At 50.8% G+C, this 20,115-nt stretch overlaps 1 protein-coding gene across 1 annotated transcript in view; it reads left to right on the top strand.

Moving 5' to 3' along the window:
* The window catches only part of AHNAK (AHNAK nucleoprotein), a 105,587-nt gene extending 95,662 nt beyond the window's left edge, over positions 1 to 9,925 (top strand). Inside the window, exon 6 of the mRNA XM_063092651.1 lies at positions 9,891 to 9,925. Coding sequence (XP_062948721.1) covers positions 9,891 to 9,919 — 29 coding nt within the window. The 3' untranslated portion in view covers positions 9,920 to 9,925. The remainder of the gene's footprint in view (positions 1 to 9,890) is intronic.
* Positions 9,926 to 20,115: the final 10,190 nt, after the last annotated feature.

Below are 20,115 nucleotides of genomic sequence, written 5' to 3'. Positions count from 1 at the left end.
TCCTTGGAGCCATGAGGAGGAGCCATGAAGGTTATGTGGTTCAGAGCATCTCTGTGGTTAGGCTTGGTGGGGGGAGACCCTGGACTAAAGCATGTTGACAACTAAAGGATTTTTCCAGAACACCCACCAGAAACCCAAGCCCCGAGTCAGGCTGGATAATGCCCTGCCCCAGGCTGGGTCTGTTCCCAGCCAGAATTGCTCTTGCGTCCTGTCCTTCTGATGGCCAAATCGATGGGCACCTTCAGTCCTTATCTCGCTTGACCTCTTAATGGCCTCGACCCTTGTGCCCACTTCCTTCTTGAACCATTCTGTCTCCTGCGCTCCCACGGCTCAGTTCTTTCCTGATTTCCTTCCCTGAGCATTCCCTCTGTTCTCTTGAGATGTTTATTCTTTGTTGACTGTTCTCAAGTGTTGATGGTTCCCAGGCTTTGGCCTTAGCCCCCTTCTTGACTCCAGCTGCTGCATCAAGTTCAGTAACACCTGGCTGGCCTGGCCTGGCCTGGTCACAGTCAACTCCTCTCAGCCTCCCTGCGTCCCAGCTCGGTGTCCTCAGCCATTCTCTGAAAGGCCACCAGACTGATCTTACTGAAATCCACTGATCATGTCATTCTCCCTCTTGAAGCTCTTTTAAAGCTTTTTATTTTGCCAGCAGGATAAAATTCAAGTGCAATTTACAAGGCCCTTGCCCAGTGGCTTTCGCCTACCATTTGAACTTCATTCCTTCACTCCCTGAATGGTAATTTAACCCTGTGTTACTATTTGTGGATTCGGGAATGTTCCATGTTTTTTCATGCCTTTCTACCTTTGCACAAGCTATAAGCCTCATGCCTGGAATACACGTTTCCTGCCTTGTCCACTTCTCCAAATCCTATTCATACTTTAAGACTCAATCAAATGTCGATCCATTCATTGATTCATTCAATAAATGCTGAGCACCTGCTGTGTGGCAGGCACTGTGCTAGGAGTTGGGAACTGGGGTAGACACGGAGAGGCACTGCCTGGAGCCCCTTCAAGCTGCGAGGAGTGTGCTCAGCAGGGAGCCTCCAGCTGCAGTAACTCCAGGGTCTGCCCCAGCTGCAGAGAACTGCCTTGCTCTGGATCACACTCTTTCTGGGGCTGCTCACATCTGGTGACCAAACAAGGAAAGGATTTAGAAGTTTGGGCGTCTCTGCACCATGTGGACAACTCTGGTGGGCATACTCCGGAGCTCCCTGCCTGGTTGGCTGAGATTTTGCAGGGCAAGCATCACAGTTTGGCTGTTACCTCTGCCCAGTCCTGCCTCACCCCCTTGCTTTCACAAGTACAGCTCCCTAGTGACAAGCTTGCACTCCACACCCCATCTCAGCATCTGCTTTCTTGACAACATCAACCCCTGACAGGGATACAGCGATGGATGAACCAGACCCAAGTCCCTGCCACTGTGAAGCTTTGCTCTAGTGAGGGAGACAGACAAGCAAACAATTAAACAAATGAAGTAATTACAGGCTGTGAAGCATGCTAGGGAGAAAGTAAGCAGGTGCTAGGACAGAAACAAAGAGTGAGACCCACTTAGATGGGGGAGTTAGGGTGGGCTTTCTGAGCAGGTGACCGGATGCTGAGACCTGCAGGTGGAGAAAGTTCTGGGCCAAGGGGATGCACAGCACCGAAGCCCTAAGATGGGAAGTACCTGGTGTGCCTGTGGAGCACAAAGGGGCCGTGTGCCTGGAGCGGGGAATGCATACAAGGTGTGCAGGACTGGCAGGGGTGGATCACGCCAGGCCTCCTGCTATGGTCTTTATGCTCAGAGTCTTGGGAAGCTCTTGAGGGGTCTGATTTCCCTTCTGATAAGAGGACCCTGTTTGGGCAACTGGGTGCACGGGGTGCTGTTCCCTGACTAGACAACACTTGGGAGGAATGGGGGGGTGGGGGTGGGGGTGGAATCAGAGTGAAGGCTTCTCCGACAGGCGGTTTCTACCAGTGATAACTCTCACTGCGTGCCTCTCTCCACCCCTCTGTATGGTATTTTAAAATTGTGATTCTTTATTTACTTGTACAGCTCTTTTACTTGACTAATCTCCTTCAAGGCTGAAGCCTCTGTAAGCCAAGGTATGTGATGCTTGCTAAACAAGAGTCCCTGCAATGATCCGATGCATGACGCCTTTGAGTCTTGGGATATCTGGAGGCCGTAGTGTTGCCCGCGCTGTTCCACTCAGAGGCTCCTTAACACGGTTAAAAGCACAGGATCTAAACTAGCCACCAGTAGGAATTTGTCAAGTAAATCACCGTGTGTCAGTACAATGAAACACTGTGTAGTTGCAAAAAACAGAGGAGGAAGATCTTCTGCACTGATAAGGAAATGATCTCCAAGGCAGACTGCGAAGGGAAAAAACATGCCCCAGAGCAGAGTGAAAAACAGAAAGAGAATCCATGTATGTATCTGCTGTATATGCAGAAAATATTTCTGAAGTGGATGGTAATTGTTATTTCTGGATAGGAGGAGCGTTGGGGAGGGCAGGGGGAGGGAGACTGAGAGAGGAGACTTTTCATTGTAAGTACTTTGATACCTTTCGAATTTGGAAGCTTATAAATATAGTATTGATTCAAAACAAAATTTTACAAAGAAAGACACATGCTTTGCAACGTGGAGGAAACTTAAGGACATTATGCTGAGTGAAATAAGCCACTCTCAAAAAATACCGTGGTACCCACTTATAGGAGGGACCTAGAATAGTCAAATTCACAGAGGCAAGAAAGGAGAACGGTGGTCCTTAGGGGCTGGGGGAGAGGACAATGGGGTTAGTGCTTGATGGGGACAGAGTTTCAGTTTTGCAGGATGAAAAAGAGTTCTGGAGATGGACGGTGGTGACGGTTGCACAGCAACGTGAAGGCACTTAGTTCCACTGAACTGTGCGCCGAAAGATGGTTGAGATGGTAAATCTCATGGTACGTGTATTTTACCATAGTTAAAAGTGTTGATGAGAGACCAGTTGGAGTATGAGACTGCTTGGGGTGAATCCCAAACCCATCCCTTATTAACCGCATTATCTTGGGTAAAGAATCTCACCCCTCTCCGCCTCGGTTTCCTTGTCTGTATAAAGAGCGTAATAAAATTGTCCACTGCATCTGGCCATGAGGACTGAATCTGTGTCAAGCACTCTAAGGGGCGCCTGGCACTTGCCGAGTGAATGTGAGCAGGCACGGTGCATGTGTGTCTGCACGGCCAAGGTGCACGACGTTTCCTCTTTCCAGTCTCCACGTGCACGACCAGGGCAGCAGAGCATCTTGGTAAGTGGTGCTGCTTTCCTGCTGGGACTGGGCCATTGAGATGAGCCTTTCCTTTGTTCCTGAAGCACCCTGCTGTGTCTGTCAAATATACCTATGGGCTTAGCTGACTCCCACGTCCTCGCCTGACTCCAGGACAGGGGTCGACAGGTAAGGTTACTTCCAGAAAGAAGGCTTCTCAGGTCTCCCTGCAGGAAAACCATGTAAAGAGGCTTGCAACGCCCGGGAGTATCTTGTATCCCCGTCTTTGAGACGCAGAGTGAGGGTGTTTCCATGAATCCTCCCCTAAACCAGCTGTTAAATGGGGTGCGGTGGAGATGGGGCTCTGGACCTGGAGGATGTCCACTTAGTGACGTAGCCCAGTGGCTGAGCAGAGAATGGCCCATGGCTGTCATTGAGAACCTTAAAATGCACCCTCATGAAAGGGTCACATAACAATTGGTCCCATAACCTGGATGCATGTCTTTGCAACCTCAATGTCTCTCGGGTCTTCCTGACCCAGCTCCACGTCCGTCATCAAATCTGTGCACTTGGGGAAAGACTGTGCCTTCCTCCTCGGTGTTCTCCAAGGGCCCTCTCAGACCTGTCGGTCTTTCATCCTGAGCCTTCTCAATCTCACCCAGCTTTCTCTGGGACCATTGGATCTGGGAACCACGTTGGGGTCCTGAAGCTTTAGTTTGATTATTTCCCTTGTCTTGGGACTATCTCAGATGGAGGATAGTTATGCCACTACGTTTATTTGGAGGGCCATTTATCTAAGAGACACGAAACCCACTGAAGAATGAAAATAAAACGTCCTTCATTATTTTAAAAAAAACACAACAGGCAAACAAACCCATGATTTTAAGTGTCTTTCTCCTTCTGGGTTTGATTCCATGGTCCAATTATCTGGCCTCTTGAGGCCAACCCATCTCTAAGGACTTCCCACCCCCTGTGGAAAGGTGTGGCTGATGGTGCTGATTTTGGCAAGAACGGTGAGCTGGACCACCTGAGCCATTGTAAAGCCCTTCCAGTGCTGCTGCTAGTGGGTCCCTCTTGCAGGCCAGTGGCTGGCCTGGCCAGGGCTGCAGCCACGCCATGGCAGCAGGGACCCTTGGGTCTCCCAGCCTCATGAGCCGTAGCCTCAGACTCTGTTCACTTGCTTCCGCTGCACGGTTCACGTTCCTGGGGCCAGGATAGCTGGCTCCTGGGTCTAAGAGGAACTTATCTAGGGGAAGTGACAGATATGGTGCAGCCACCTGCAGTGCCATGTGGAGAGATGGAAGCCAGAGGGAGGCAGAGCTCTAGGAGTTGGGAGGGCACTGTCCCAAAGGAGGCTGCAGGCAAAGGAGAGAGGGCACGTGCGGGGCCAGCATCTGAGCTGGCTTCTGGCGGGTGGGCAGTGCAGGTGGTTGGGGGTGAAGTGAGGAATATGCCAGGAGGTGGAAGCTGCATGAGGGGGGCCCAGGCTCAGGAGAGGATGTGGGTGTGGTCCTGCTTGTGTGGACCAGAGAGCAAATGCGCAGAGGCACCCGGGACTGGGCTGGTGGTGGGGCTGTGATGCTGAACTGGGAAGTGTGGCTGGATTGTGGAGAGCAGGCTCTGTGCCTCAGCTTCTCTCCTGCTGGTTAGGAGGGTCCGAGGGGGCCCTGCTGTTCCCATGCCCTGCTGGTGGGCACCAGCCTTCCAGTGTGAGGCTAGAGATTTGTCCTGTTCTGGGTGGGACCTTGACAGCCACAACCGGGTGTCCCAGACAGGCTCTTCCATGCTGGCCCCTGGGAAAGCCCTGCTTGGCGGTGGTGGGTGTTTCCCGCCCCTGCCCCAGGAGCCTGCAAAGCTCCTGCTTCTCTGACCTGGCCCTTGGGACAGAGTGGCAGAAAGTGTTAATCAAGACTCAGAGCGCAGAGCTCCTTGAACCCCAGCACCGACTCTCACATCCTTGAACCGCCCCCCCCGAGTCCTGCTTGTTGCAGAACCCTCGAGCCCACCCCCAGCACCGACTCTCCCATCCTTGAACCGCCCCCCCCCCGAGTCCTGCTTGTTGCAGAACCCTCGAGCCCACCTTAGCCCACGTGAAGGCTGGGAGCCGTTGTTTCTGGCTACACATGGGCAATTACCTGGTCACTGTGCAAAGACAAACTGTTCTGGGGGAGGCAAGCCACTTGCTTGTCAGCACTGTGGGGATGGCAGTGAATTAGCATGGCTCCTGCCAATCCCTCCACCCCCCTCAAGCCCCGTGTAGGCTGTGCCTGGCTCTGGGGAAGCCTTGACCCCTGGGTTGCTGGATCCTTGAGGGAGGCCCAGCCCCAGCTGGGGAAGTGGCGGGGGAGCCTGCTCTGAGCCCATCCCTTTCCTGGGCTCCAGCTGAGGTGGTGTGAGCCCCTTGCACCTGGCTCTGGCCTTCCAGAAAGGAGCAGGGAAAGAGCCTTGCCCAGAGCCTGAGGGTGGGAGGGTGCCAAGGGGCCTGGAATCCTCACCTAGGTATTTGGACAGTAAAGTCTGCTGGTGCCTACCCCCTGCACAGGTATGTGTGGGTATGCATGTGGGTGCCAGGTGGTTGAGCCACGTCCAGTGCCCCTCGGGAGCCCTGCCCAGGTCCCCACTTTAGAGGTCCGATGGCAATGGCGGGTAGGAAGGGCTGGGCCAGCAGCAGCCCGCAGCCCACAGTTCCAGAAGGTATTGACTGAGACCAGATATTGGTCCCTGGGATTAGAGCTTGGCATATCCTGATAGGCAGGAAGCTGGGGTGCAGCCCGTCCTGGCAGCTGGCTTGCTACAAGTCCCAGCATGGCCCAGAAAACAAGTTGGAGGCCCTGGGCAGACCATTCTGAGCCTATCCATCTGGCTGGGCTGCTGGAGTCCAGCCATAGTCTCAGGTCACCTCCTGGGGTCAGTTCGCAGGGTCAGCTCTCAGGGCAAACTGCAGAGGTTAGTCTCCTTCCTCCACCCTGGGCATCCAGCTTGTCATTGCTCAGGAAATAGCTCCCAAGCAGAGCAGATTTTCTTTGTGGGTTTGGTGCATTCTTTTCTTTAGTGGCTCCTTGGGCAGACCTCTGCATTGACCCAGGGACCTCCCAGGAGGGTCCTGGCAACTTCTGGACATTCCAGGTGTTTGGTCCACCAGCCATGATGCCTAGAGCCTGTGAGCTTTTAGACAGCCTAGAAAATTGTCATGCACCTTCTGGCTCCAAATAATATAAAGAAAATCTCAAAATTGTAATTAATGAATATTTATGTATAGGTAACATTATTTCAACCAATTAACTACAATGCAGTCCAGCTATCGCAGAGTTGTATGTAGATGCAATAAAGTGTAAATTGTATGAACCAAATGTATAATCTATTTCTAGGATCAGAATTATTAACTTTATACAAGCCCCTTCAAAAAGAGTATAGACAGCATTACGCCTACTGTGAGGAGTGGGTATATTTTAATGCATCGGCTATGATATGGAGTGGGAACATTAACACCAAGATGCCCCATGTCCTGCTCTCCCAGTGCCTGTGGCTGTGGCCATAGCAGAACAAGCCACCATGAGAAAGGCCCCCGGGGCAGGGAGGGGTCAGAGCGAAGGAATACCCCCATTTCCTCTTGTCCTGTCCTCTGATCTGTGGCCGAGCCTTTCCCACTGGCCTAGCCCAACTGGCATTCAGTTAGAGGTAGGCCTTAGAGGTTGGCCTCTAAAGGTGGAGATGTACGGGTGGGTGAACGTCAAATACAGAATGACCAGCACATAATGGTGTCATTCTATACATGTGGTTCTGGATCTTGCTTTTCCTACTTAACAGTATGTCTTGGATCTCTTTCAAAACCTTGGCACTTATAGATACATTTGATTTTTTTTCATGCTGCAGAATATCTCTTTGCATGACTGTAATATAATTTAATTTACCTTACTGACAGACACTTGCATTATTTCTTATTTCTGGATAGCTATTTATGCCATCACAAACCACACCGCAACGTCTATGCCTCCTTCTGCCCCAGGCTCTTTCTGTAGGAGTGATGCCTGCATTAGACCGGCCACCACCTTTCACTTGTGTTGGCTCTCCCAAGCCTGGAAGCCCACCGTTCCCACTGCAGAGGGGTAGTTGGTGATGATATGTCAGGGCTGGGCAGGATTGGGAGGTGTCAGAGGCAGGGGAGTGGGGTTGTCAACTGTTCTGATTTTCCACAGGGGTCTTGGTCGTTTTCCCAACTTGTCACTCAGCCCACTACCTAGGGGGGGAGCAGCATTTTGAGAGTATGCAGACATGTTCATTCTTTTCAGCATCAGGTGGCATCCTATGGGTTCACAACACCCCCAGCCACGAGTTGTACCCAGGCACAAAGTGACTTGGCTTTCACTCTTTCTGAGATGGACAGAGCCCAAGAGTTTTGGGCAGGGAAAGGGCAGGCTTCGACCCGCCGGGGATCTGGGCACTTTCTTGGCTCAGCCAGGTGGATGGAATTGAGCTGAAAGTTGGGGGGTGGGAGGGTGGAGTTGGGGTGGGAGCTGGGGATGTGCCTTACCATGGTGTGGGCGGCAGCAGAACCGGCATGTTCTTTGCTCTGGGATAAGCTCCCTCCGAGGGGTGGGGACAATGGAGCTGATGGAAATCCCTGTTCTGCAGGGTGGAAACTTGTTCCCCTCCGTTTCACAGGCCGACTCTGGGCATTTGGGCAGCAGATTTAAGGGCTGACAGCAGAATGACACGATTCACTTATTGACCTTTCCCGGGACGCTTGCTCGCTCTATTGCTTACTTCTGCAGGTTCTTTGTTCTGTGGGTGAGTCACCCCTGTCCTGCCCTCATGCCTCCCTGCCTTCTCCCACCTCCCTGCCCTGAACTTGTTCCTATTCATGGATTTGGCAGGTCACCGCTGAGTCCCTTCTGTCCTGACCATGTGGTTTACACAGTTCTGTCGCTGCATGGCCTGATGGCTTTGCGGGGCTGCAGTTGCCTGCCACGCACAGAGGGGGGTGGAGGAGATGACCTTGGCTCTTTCTGGCCCTATTGGTCTGAGGTTTGGTGAGGCTCCACTCAGAAGAGCCTGGTGAGCCCCTGGCCCTTCTTCATCTGCCAGTTGCCTGATGCTGTCCCATCTGGGCATCTTGTCACTTTCGGTTCATCCAGGTATACGAGGTGATTCAGGGTCCTCAAATGCAGGTATTCACAAGATGAAACAGAACTTCCCTTTATCTATCGATCAATCTACCTACCTATCTGTTTCTCTGTTTATTTTTATAACTAATATAGGTATATTTTATGTTTATATTTACATATTTTAATATATAATACATATGTAATAGTTTATTACTTGTCCACATATATAATGTTGCATATTACATGTGACATAATATATGGTATCATTTATATAATAACTAATGTGACTAAAATAAAATGTAATCTCAATCTCAAGCCTTCATTCTGCTAAGGGGATGGAAACTTAGTCTTGGGGGTCCCCCTTCCAGGGTTGTGCCTGACTTCTGGGGGCTTGGCATTGGCAGGATTTCTGGTGGTGAGGGCACCTAGTGCTTGATGTCACCTGTCACCAGCCCTTTCCTTGTCCTTGGCCATCCATTGTGTGGCCTCCCCCTGAGCCTCCCTCGGCACCATCTGCAGGCCTCCAGCTCACTGGCTTTCTCCATCCCACTGGGGGCACTGCTGGGTGCACATGAGTCTTGCTGCGCCCACACCATGCCAGGGCCTGGGAAGACTGCTGTGACATGACCTGCCGCCCCAACGCATCGCTCGTATTTCTTCTAGGGGGTTCTGTGCTCTGTTCTCAGAGTCTTCAAACCCATCTGGGGACTCTGCTACCCCACTAAGGCTTGGCCTCTCCTGTGGCTTACCTGGCGAACTTGAGAGGACCATTTTTCAACACCACCCTCCCCGACACTAGACCACAAAAATTATTCTCAGTAATAATGGTGAAATGAAATGAGAATAAAGTCCAGAAAATAATGCAGTGATCAATTTCATTTATTTATTTATTAATTGAGATTATTTTCTTTTATTGAAATATATGTAGTTATAGACTGTTTGTGTCCCCCCTAAATTCATATGCTGAAATCCTAACCCCCAAAGCAGTGTTGTTCTTATATTAGGAGGAGGGGCTTTTGGGAGGTGGGAGGAAAAACACAAACCACGTTTTCCTGTACTAGTGCTCAGTAACAGACAGACTTCTGTGACCAAACGTGTGGGGATTTCTCCCCACCAGCAAGCAAGCCAGCGATTCTGCCGTGGACACCAGCGGGGTGTCCTCTAATTCAATTCAATTCCAACACTATCTACCTGGAGATAGTGTCAGAACCCACAGGTTGAGGGCTTAGTCCCCAAGACTGCGCCCCTACCTCAGCTGCCGTTCATAAGCCCAGGCCCCTGGAACTGCTGACCGGCCAGCTATTCGGGGTTCCCCAACCCCCTCCTCAGGTTGGATCAGTTTGCTGAGAGGCTCACAGAACTCAGGGAAACACTTACTTACATGTACTGGTTTATTACAAAGGACACAGATGAAGAGATACACAGGGCGAGGTGTGGGGAGGGGGGCATGGAGCTTCCGTGTCCTCCCCGGGCACCACCCTCCAACCAGCTCCATGTCTTCAGTTATTGGGAAGCTTCCTGAACCCTGTGCTCTTGAATTTTAATGGAAGCTTCATTTCACAGGCACGATTGAAGCATGGACAACAGTGTAGCAAGGCGACTGGACGAAAAGGGTATGATCTCATGCTAATAGACTGAGTGTGGAAACCCAGCAAGGCCTGTCTGTTCAGATTCTTCTTGGCCTCTCTGTGCAGACTTCCTCCCTTCCGAGCAGGACCCCTCCTGAAATGAGGGTCTTATGACTTTCAATCAGAGGAGGTAGGTCAGAGAATTTCTTTATTGCTACCTTTAAGACAGAAGGTTGGAACAAGCCAGGAACCATGGATGAAAACCAAACTGTACATATCATAGTATCATAGGTGGTGATTAGGTCATGAGGGTGGGGCCCTCAAAAATGGGATTAGTGTCCTTATAAATGGGACCCCAGAGAGCTTTTTCTACCATGTGAGGACACAGCTAGAAGATGCTGTCTAGGAGCCAGGAAGCAGGCTCTCAGCAGACACCGAATCTGCTGGCCCTTCGATCTTGGACTTCCAGCCTCCAGAACTGTAAGAAATAAATGTTTGTTGTTTAAGCCAACCGGTCTATGGTATTTTTGTTATAGCAGCCCAAATGAACTAAGACTGTGTGTGTGTGTGTATATACATATATATATATATATATAAACATGCCAATAAAAATAATTAAATAAATATTAGAGCACATATAAATATTCGCACCTGAAAACACAACTGTTTATTCAGTAGTTTTTATATTTACCTAACGGGGCTTTGATCCTTTGGGTATAGTCTGATATATTAATATTTTATGTAAATGATTATCCAGCAACCTAAAAGTGAATTTTTATGAAACAAATACCTGTAAAATGTAAAATTTAGGCAACTAAGTTATACCACTGATGTAATGTTTTATTCTTTGAATTGCTCTTTAGTGCTAAAACAAATAGTTGAAAAATAATACGTTCCAACTCTAAAGATACTAAAATTTCCTCCGTGAACTAAAATGTTCGCTTACGTAACAAAAACATTACACCTTACACTCTTCCATTATTCAACATTTTAAGCCTAAATAAAAACGCCCAGTGGTCTTTTAGAGGGAGACAGAACTGATGCAAGTTCTCTTTCTCGGTCTTTACAGTCACCGTGCTTTTGTCATTTATTTTGAGTCTACTGTTTAAACACAGACATATGCAGCGTCCAGGAGAAGGTGGAGACAAGAACTGAGACTGAAACCAGCTCCAAGGATTCCAAACCTTCATGAACTCACTTGTGAAACAAACGTGTTGGACAAAAGGAAATAAGCAGGTGAGGTGCTGGATATGCCGATTAGCTCCACTGAATCTTTCTACCACGTATACGAACATCAAGACATCACATTGTACCCATAAAGATATAACAATTCTTGTTTGCCAGTTAATAAAATTCTTTTAAAAAGAGAAAGGAACGTGTTGGGGGCCACCTGTCTAACTGGGATTTCTTAGAAATAATTTCCACGTGAAATATGTTTATTTAAAAATAAACATGCGCTCATTTGGAGCTTGCATATATAATATTACAACTCAGCAGTAACTGCAACAAATACTTAGAACTTAGGGGAATTCTTCAGGTGGGGGTGTTTCATCACTGACATTGTTTAGAATTGTTGGTGATGATAAAAAGCAGGCTGACTTTCAGTGGGTCCTATTGTTTTAGGTCCTTTTACTGCCTGCTCCTGGAGTGGAGGGAAGACCACAGGTCTCAGCAGGGACCAGTAACACAGACTGACACTTGCTCTTTACTTCCTGGCTGCCCTGGGGAACCTTTTCTTGTCTGGGGGTGTGGTGGGGGCTTTGGAAACCTGGCTATTATACCAAACCAGTGCCTGGAGGCCCTTCTGTTCCTCCAAAGACCTAGGGTTTTGAACCATAAGTCCAGGAAAAGAGTCCCCTGCCTTTATCATAGCCCTTCCCTGGGGCCGCCTCTGCCTCCCTAATCAGGGGAAGAGCTAAGAGAGGAAAGGAAAACAAGAGGAAAAATAATATGGGTTAATGTTTCAAAAATTCTCCACCTCAAGTGGATGGGGTCATGTGGTTCTTGGCAGCTGCTTCTGGCGTGCCCCAAATTTGAACTCCTGGGAACCCTAGACTCGAGTCTGTGATCTGGAAGGGCCTGGAAGGGCGTTAGGGAACATCTACTCCACCCTCTGTGTTCTGGAGCAGAGATCTCAGGCCCAGGGAGGAGCTGTCATTTGTCAGAGGTTGCACAGAGAGGTGGGGGCAGAGACAGGATTCATACCCGGGTCCTGGGTGCTCAGCCCAGGAATATTTCTGTTGTTCTGAACACTGTTCCTGACATTTACTGCTCAGCTCTAAGTACACCCAACCTATGCACTTATGCTCTGAACTTAGTGGAGCTTCGCGGCCTGTAAATGTGCTAAAAAACCACCACTGCTGGCTGTAATGTACTTTCCTCTAAAGTCACTGGTGGGTCTCTCCCGGGTGGATTCATAATGCCAGGAAGTATCTTAACTAGAGAACATGCAGCCCTTAGTCCCAGAGGCTAGAAATGGAGGTGTCTTGGTCAGGCAGGGGACAATTGTAAGCAACCTGGTCCACAGTGGCCCAGGAGAGGCCTGTGCCAGATATGTGGCCTGGCCTGGGGGTGCCTTTCAGGGTTCCCTGGGGACAGGAAGTGTGGGGGCTGCCTTCTTGGGCCTCTGACTCAGCGTGGGGTTCACGTCCAAGTCCAGGGTTGCCGTCCATGCTGCTTCCCTGAAGTTCATTCTTTCCACAGTGCCAGAGTGATCTTTTAAAAATTTAAGTCAGATCATGTCACTTCTCTGTATAAACCCTTCTTGGCTTCCCACAACACTTAAAATAAAACTCAAGACCCTGAGTAATCTGTTCCCACCTGTTAGCCTTATCTTGTGTCACCCCCCAGTGCCCCATGGCTGCACTGGCCTCCTTACTTCCAGGGCACACTGAGCTCCAGCCACCTCTGGGCCTTTGCACTTGCTTTCCTTCTGTCTGGACATCATTTCCTGATTGCATCTTCTCGTCATCAAAGTGTCAACTCATCTGTCCCCTCTGTAGATAAATCTTCCCTGATGACCATGGGCCACCCTCCCCTGTCACTCTGGATCCCAGGATCTTTCTTTTCTTCACCTTGGTCACCATCTGAAATGACCTTGTGTGTTATCTGTCTCCCATATAGACTGTAAGTTCCATGCTCACCTTTGATTCTCCAGGGCCTAGCTACACGGTGGGTGCTTGTTAAAGATGTACGGAATAAATGAACAGGGTTCTGAGCCTTTCACCCTGCAGCCTCCTCTCCAGGTGGTTTGTGAGCACTTGTGGGGGGTGGTGTGTGTGCGTGTGTGTGTGTGTGTGTACAGTACTCAGCAGTGCCTGGCACATGCTGAATTCCCAGGGTTTGCTGTGACAGTGGCTGTACCGCTGCCACTCCTGGGACCTGGCTTCTCCAATCTCCTGAGACTCACTCAGCAGTGTTACCTCACCCCATCGCCACCTGCTTAAATCCTTCTTACCTTCAGGACCCAGCCTGAAGGCAACCTTCTGCAAAGCCCCTCTCACTTCTGGGAGAATATGTTGTTTGCCATGACCGCAGCAACAATAACCAACACCTACACCCTGCCAGGCATTGTGCTCAGTGTAGTCTCATTCACCACAGTCCTCTGAGGCACGTGCTATTCCTGTCCCCATTTTACAGATGGAGAAACCGAGGCTTGTCAAGTTGCCCAAACTCTTGCAGTCAGCAAGTAGAGGAGCTAGGGTTTATATCCTAGCCTGCCCCTCAACCCACAGTCTACAGCCACTTTGTGGAGTCTGTCTCTCCCCGCACCTGCAGCCTTGGTCCCTGGTGTCTGCTTTGACCAGAGCGAGCTGAGTTCCCATAGAGCCTGTGAGTCTTCCTTGCTGTTTGCAGAAACTCAGCACACTGTGAGCCTCAACGACCAGTGCTAGATGAGATTGAATTGAATTCTGGCCCTTCTTCCCTGCCACGTCAACCACCTGCCCCTTTGGTCCCCTTCCTGGGGACCATCCTTTATTGTATTATTTTTGCCAATAAAGGTTGGCTACATAGAATCAGATATGGAAATTATGAAGGAAAAGGAGATCATGCGCTAGGGAGGGACTGATAGAACTTTGGCAAATAGAACGCGACTATTGTAAATGTCACCTCGTAGTCCAAGCTACGAAGGAGTGAGTTTCGAAATACGATCCTGACTGAAGTAATTAAGTCCTCTCTTTCTTTCTTCTGGAGGGGTGGACCTTTATGTGGAAAGGTCCACGCCTAAGGCCGGCCACTTCTGGGACTCTGCCCCTCAGCAGTTTACACAGTGCCAAGTGTGTGCATGTTTAGGATAAGTGGATCTTTGAGCCCTTTCTCCTCAGAGGTCTTATCTGTAACTTGGAGCTAATGAAGGCCACCAGTCCTCCGTATCAGAGGAGCTGTCAGAGTTCATTAAGTGACGGGAGGAAGTCAAAGCGTCCCAGAGCGCCCAGGCTGGAGGGGCCAAGGGCAGGTGGTGTGGGGAAGGGAGTGTGGTTGGTTGGGCCAGGGCCTTGGTGCTGCCTCTGGATCTAACAGTTTCATGGGAAGACAGCTGAACAACGGTGACCATAGTTCACAGGAAGTCCCCTAAGAATTGCTCCGAGGAGGAAAATACAACTGGGTGGCTTCAGAGGGCTTCCTGGAGGAGGTGTCTGAGCTGGGTCTGGTGGGGGCTGGGGTAGACCTTGTGGAGGAAGCAAGGTCAGAGCTGGGAGAGGCCAGCGCCTCCCGCCACTGCTCTTCCACCCCGCACACACAGCTAAGGCCCTGCTATGTGCTAGGTCTGGTGCTGGCACTGGGGTCACCATCCAGTGTGGGAGGCAGATGCTCATTGCAGTGGTGACAGTTTCCGTGAAGGAGGATCCCTGAGTGCTGTGTCCCTTGAGGAGCTCTGAGAGATTGGCAGGTGTGGTCCAGTGAAGAGGAGAGGAAGGAGCACTGTGGCAGAGGAAGAGTGTGTGGAGCTTGGTGGCTGCAGGGGGCAGGGCACACACGAGAAGCCAGCATGGCCCCTGTGGAGCGCCCGGGGTGCTGTGTGCTTGATGCGGCTCAAGACCTCAGGGCAGGGCCGGTCCACACAGAACCAAAGGGGCCTTTGGGTTTAACTTGGTAGGTCATGGGACACTACAAAAGTGTTAGTGGGGTCAAGGGCAGGCTCCTCTTCCGTGGGGAGGCGGGGTGGGGTGTGGCAGGGCGTGGAAGGGAGGAAGTGCATCCAGTGACTGGTGGATGGAGAGCAGGGTTTGTTGGGGGTGGGGAGGTGGGCACAGCCAGGTGCCCGCTGTGATGTTCAGTTCACTGAATCTTTTAGAAGCTCTGTGTGCTCTGAGCTCTCGCTCGCCTGCACCACACTGGAGGGAGGGTTGGGATTGCAGTGGGGTTTGGTTTCATTGTTATTTCTGCTTTGTGGCAATGGCTATTGTTATGTTTGTTAAATGAACGTGAATGATCCGTCTGCCAGGGCTCATGAACTTGGATCCCACACCCAGGCTCCCTCCAGGCGTGGGCCCAGCCTCTGCCTGCCCTGACTCTGCCCTCAGCCCCATAGACCTTCCAATAGCGTGGGTGTAGGCGTTGGTGTCAGCTAGAGAATGGCTCCCAACGGGGGATCTCCCGTGGCTGGGCCAGTGACTTGGGGTCCCCTAAGTGTGTACCCTCTTCCCCCATTCTGTCCTCAGCTCCTCACCATCCCCTTGCTGGAGACCCTACCACAGAGCACTTCTCTCCCCCAAGGGTAAGGAAGGGAGTGAGGGCAGAGGGAGCCCTGACCCAGTGAACTGGAGACTGAGGGATGGGGGCATCCTGGTGGACCCTGCCTGTGGGCTATGGAGTTGGAGGGGGTGGTGGTCAGGGCTGGCTGTGTTTCCCAGGTCTCGGGGTGAGTTGGGTTATATATAATCCAGCTTTTCTCAGGACAAGCGATTCGTTCTTTCATTTCAAGAATATTTACTGGGCTACAAGGAAGGTGGATGTGGTCCCTGCCCTCAAGGCAGTTACCTGAACCTGGTCAGGGCAGGGGGTCACACCTGCAGGCTGGCCCGAAGGTGGATCCCACAGACACAGGCCCACAGCCTGGTGTCCCCACTAGCTAGCTTGGGAAGTCACGTCTCTCCAAGCCTCAGCTTTCTCATCTGAAAAATGGGCACAGCGCCTTGTCTGTAGGGTTAAGGTTAGAGAGGGCTAGTGGCAGCATGGCTGGCCTCAGAGAGTCCTTGTGCTGACTCTGGAGTTAAGCAGGCCCAGCTCTGTTGAGAGGCTTTCCTAGGCCCAGGGGGCTCCCCAGGCTTTCCTTAGTGAGGAGTGCTTTCTGCCAGGAGCTGAGCTCATGGGCAGGGTGGGCCGCAGGGGCCACATATCAGCCAGCTGTCCTCCCTTTCCTGGGAGCTGATCCAGAGACACAGGGCTGGGCATCTGGTTTTCATTGTGTGGCTGTCTCTAATTCCTTTGGCATCTGAGCTTCTTTTCAGAAGGAAGATGATTCACTTAACTGGTCGTGACCCAGCTCAGTGCTGCGGAAAAAGCACCGGGCTTGGTATGAAGCAGAGCCGGACTGGAAGCCTAACTCGGCCACTCACTAGCTGTGTGACCTGGGCAAGGCACTCAATGGCACTGAGCATCCAGGGCCCCATTTGGAAAATGGGAATGATTATTTCTGCCTTGACTACTCCACAAAGCAGGAATAGATGTGAAAGTGTTTTGTAAGCCATACAATATGAAACTGGAACTCTCTTTGTGTTGGCACCAGGGAAGGTGGGGCTCTGCCCAGGGGCCCTGCCCCACACGGGAACAGCAGGCGCTGCTGGCTGAGCACCCGGCCCACATGTCCAAAGTGATGATAGCGACTTTTGGGTCAATGGAACAGAGGCCCATTTTAGAAGTTGCTGGCTGGTGACCCTGAAGAGTGACAGGGGGCTCAGAAAGGGAAGGGCTCACTTTGGTCATTGTGGTTTGGGAACAAGACAACACAATGATAACAGATAACACTTCTGAGCACTTACTCTGTGCCAGACAAACCTCTAAGAATTTTCCCCTATTAGCTAATCGATCCTCTGAGAGGGGTACTGTTCTTCACCCCTTAAACACTGCGGAGGGAAGGAAGGCATTTCTGAAGCAGGAGCTGGGTGTATGAAGGGGCTACTCACATCCTGGGGGCAGGGGGGCACCCCGCTGGTGTAGCCAGGCCTTGAGAGCCAGCCAAGGTGTTTAGATTTGACACAGTCAGCAGTAGGAGCCCCTGGAGGCTCTTGACCTAATCCTTCAGGGTGGGTGGGATGGAGCTCCTGGGAGGGGCCAGATGGACTGGCTATGGTGGTGCAGAGTCCAAGGAAAGAGGTGGGGTTTCCTCATTCTTCAGTCATCATTTCTGAGCACAGGTCAAGCTACTGCCCATGCGGCCCCCATGGAAAGCCTTGATGCCAAGATGTGCTCAGAAGCTGGGCTATATGTGGCGTGGGGGCCCAAGGTCTTAGCACCATGGCAGGGCCACAGTGGCAGCCAAATGGCCCGGTCCTGGTCCTATCTGTGATGTGCCTCATGGGTGGCTCTCCTGGGGCTTGGGAGCTGACCCTGGGCAGGGCAGGGTTTGGAGGAGCCTGGAAAATTCTGCGCACATTGGCAGGACACCAGTGCAGTGACTTCTCGGTCTGAGCCCCCTGCAGGTAGACCTTGGTCAGGGGCCTGGCCGGGTTGGGGAGGGGGCGGTAGGGCAATAGCCATGGTGGTTAGAGACAGGAAGCAGTGTTGGTACCTTTTCTCTCAAGTAAAATGCAGCCTCTTGCCAGGGAGGCCACCGCAGAGCTGGCCACGAGAGGCCTTCCGGTCTGCGTGTACTGGGGCAAACACACTGTGCTTACTGTATGGGATAAAATGAAAGCAGATGAGTCCCTGTCACAGCTACCAGCAGGCTGTTTTCTGCAGCACATCCAAGTGGGGATGTAGGGCCTGGAATGCTGACAAAGCATGAGTGGGGAGACTTCTTTCAGTTCTGGAGGGTTCCCTGTCCTGTGTCCTGACCCTTCCTGCTTGAGAGTAGTTGATGAACATGTTGGAATTTCTAAGGCAGGCAGGGACAGGGTGAGAAAGGGCTTGGAGGAAGTGGTGGTGTTTTCAGTCAGGAGGCAACCAGGGTATGATATCTGTGCAAGAGCCAGCGACAAGATGGACAGAGATGGCGAGAAGATTGGGGAGGCACGGGACGGGACAGAAAGGCCAGATCCTGGCCCAGGGAGGGGCTGGAATGGATGGAGGGAGGAACTGGCTTGGACTTTCTTTTAAAAAGATTAATACTCGGTGTCTGAATAGAATATTGGGGGAGTTCAGGGGTTCAAATCCCCAGCGATCTGCACAGGGTAGGTTGTGGAATGTTGTTCGGGAAAGCAAGGGAACCACAGGATTCTTAGCCCATGGTAAATATCCCTGGACCTGTGTGAGTGGAGTCCACCTGGACTGATTTGTCAATACTTCAGAAAACTGTCCTTTGCCCAGGAGGCACTTGGGGTAGCGCTTGCTCACTGTGGGGGCAGGCCCTTGGGAAGGTCGGAGGTAAGGTGAGCTGGGGAGGAGCAAATACACTCTGTGCATTCTGAGTGACCTGGGGGACAGGTGGCCAGAGGAAGCTGTGAGGAGGAAGGGGGTGGCCCGTCCTCCCTGGGTAGCTGTGCAGGGTGATCTTGCTACTCACCTGCTCTTCTAGCTCCAATTCACCCTGCGCCAAACCGCTGGGTAGGACCTCGTGCTTTGGCCACAACCCATGTCTCCCTTTCCAGACCTTCTGCCTAGTCCCATCCCACAGCTCAGCACTGCCGGGCTTCTGCAGCAAAAGGGATGCTGACACTTCTGTCTGAGATGGTCTGCCTGGTGCGACAACACGGGGCACCCAAAAAGTCAGTGCCAGTAAAAAGGCACAGGATTGGGACAAACCTGCTATAAGGGACATTTTTTGAGAAAACTGGGGTAACTTGAATATTGATTATTATATAAGATGAAAGTTTATTGACATGGAAAGGTGGAGAATTTTAACTGAAAAAAAGTTACACAAAGCATGAATGATATGGTATCATTTTGGAAAAAAAAATATGCTTAGAAAAAACATCTAGAATATACAATAAGGTATCAATAGTGATATTTACTGGGTGATGGGAAATTACTTCCTTTTAAAAAAATTTATCTGTTTTCTCAAACGTATTTTAAAATTTTCATTATTTTAAAATTTATTTTTTCCCAACTCCTACTATTCACATACACTGCTTTTGTTGTATTAAACGGTTTTTTTTTTTTTTAACTTAAAAATGTTTAGTAAAAAATTGCTATCCTGCAACTGAACAATCTAACCCAGGCATTAGGTGGCGGCCACTAAGGGGAGAAGCCTCAGTCTGACAATGGGAAGACCCAACTTCTTTTCTTCTTGGCTTTCAGCCTTGAGTAGAACCCAAACCTCCATCTGAGTTCTGCACAGAATCCAGAGAGTGCTGATAATTGCATAGCACAAAAGAGTCAACTCTGAGAAGATCAGCAATTAAAAAAAAATTATTCCAGGTTAGTTTCCTGTCAACCCAGTCCATGCTTGACCCTTTCACTGAAAATCCAACTTCATTTTAACACTGGATTGGAAAAGCCCCAGAATTTGAAGGATAAAGTTGCTAAAATCTGGTTTTTCCTGCTTCTCCCTGGAATGCTCTTGGGCTGTTCCTGGATCTGGGAGGATGTTGGCTGCCATGAGGGTATGGCAAGGATAGTCATATCAGGGCTAAGAGCCACAGGATTTGAGAATAGGGAGGCTGGGACAAACCTCAGTTTAACCTGTGTGGAATAGTGCCCCGGGGGACACTCCAATTTCTCGGCCTTATATTTCCATCTGTCTAGAGGGCAGAATAACCCCTGCGCCTCCCTGGCACACTTTTACCTTCTCAGGAGAGTTGTGCCACCTGTGACCATGGCTCAACTCTCTTTGGGTGCACATATGTGGGGAGGGGTAAGGTAGAATGGCTGCATTCTCATTTCATGGCATTTATACTTTGAATGCAGCCACTAATGGGCACCCACACCACACCCACCCCAACCCCAATCCTACTGTTACAGGCCCAACTTCCTCCCAATCCCGTTCCCAGACCTGTTTCTGCCTGTCCTGCCCAGCCTCCATTCCTTTCTGGGCCATGCCTACACCTCTGTAGAGAGGAGAGAGAGGACACCTGCACTTGCCTGAGCTGGGCAAGCTCCATGGTGGCTCTTCCTGGTTC

This window comes from Cynocephalus volans, chromosome 4 (assembly GCF_027409185.1).
Source record: "Cynocephalus volans isolate mCynVol1 chromosome 4, mCynVol1.pri, whole genome shotgun sequence".
Classification (NCBI taxonomy): domain Eukaryota; kingdom Metazoa; phylum Chordata; class Mammalia; order Dermoptera; family Cynocephalidae; genus Cynocephalus; species Cynocephalus volans.
This window is presented reverse-complemented; position numbering and strand designations above follow the sequence as displayed.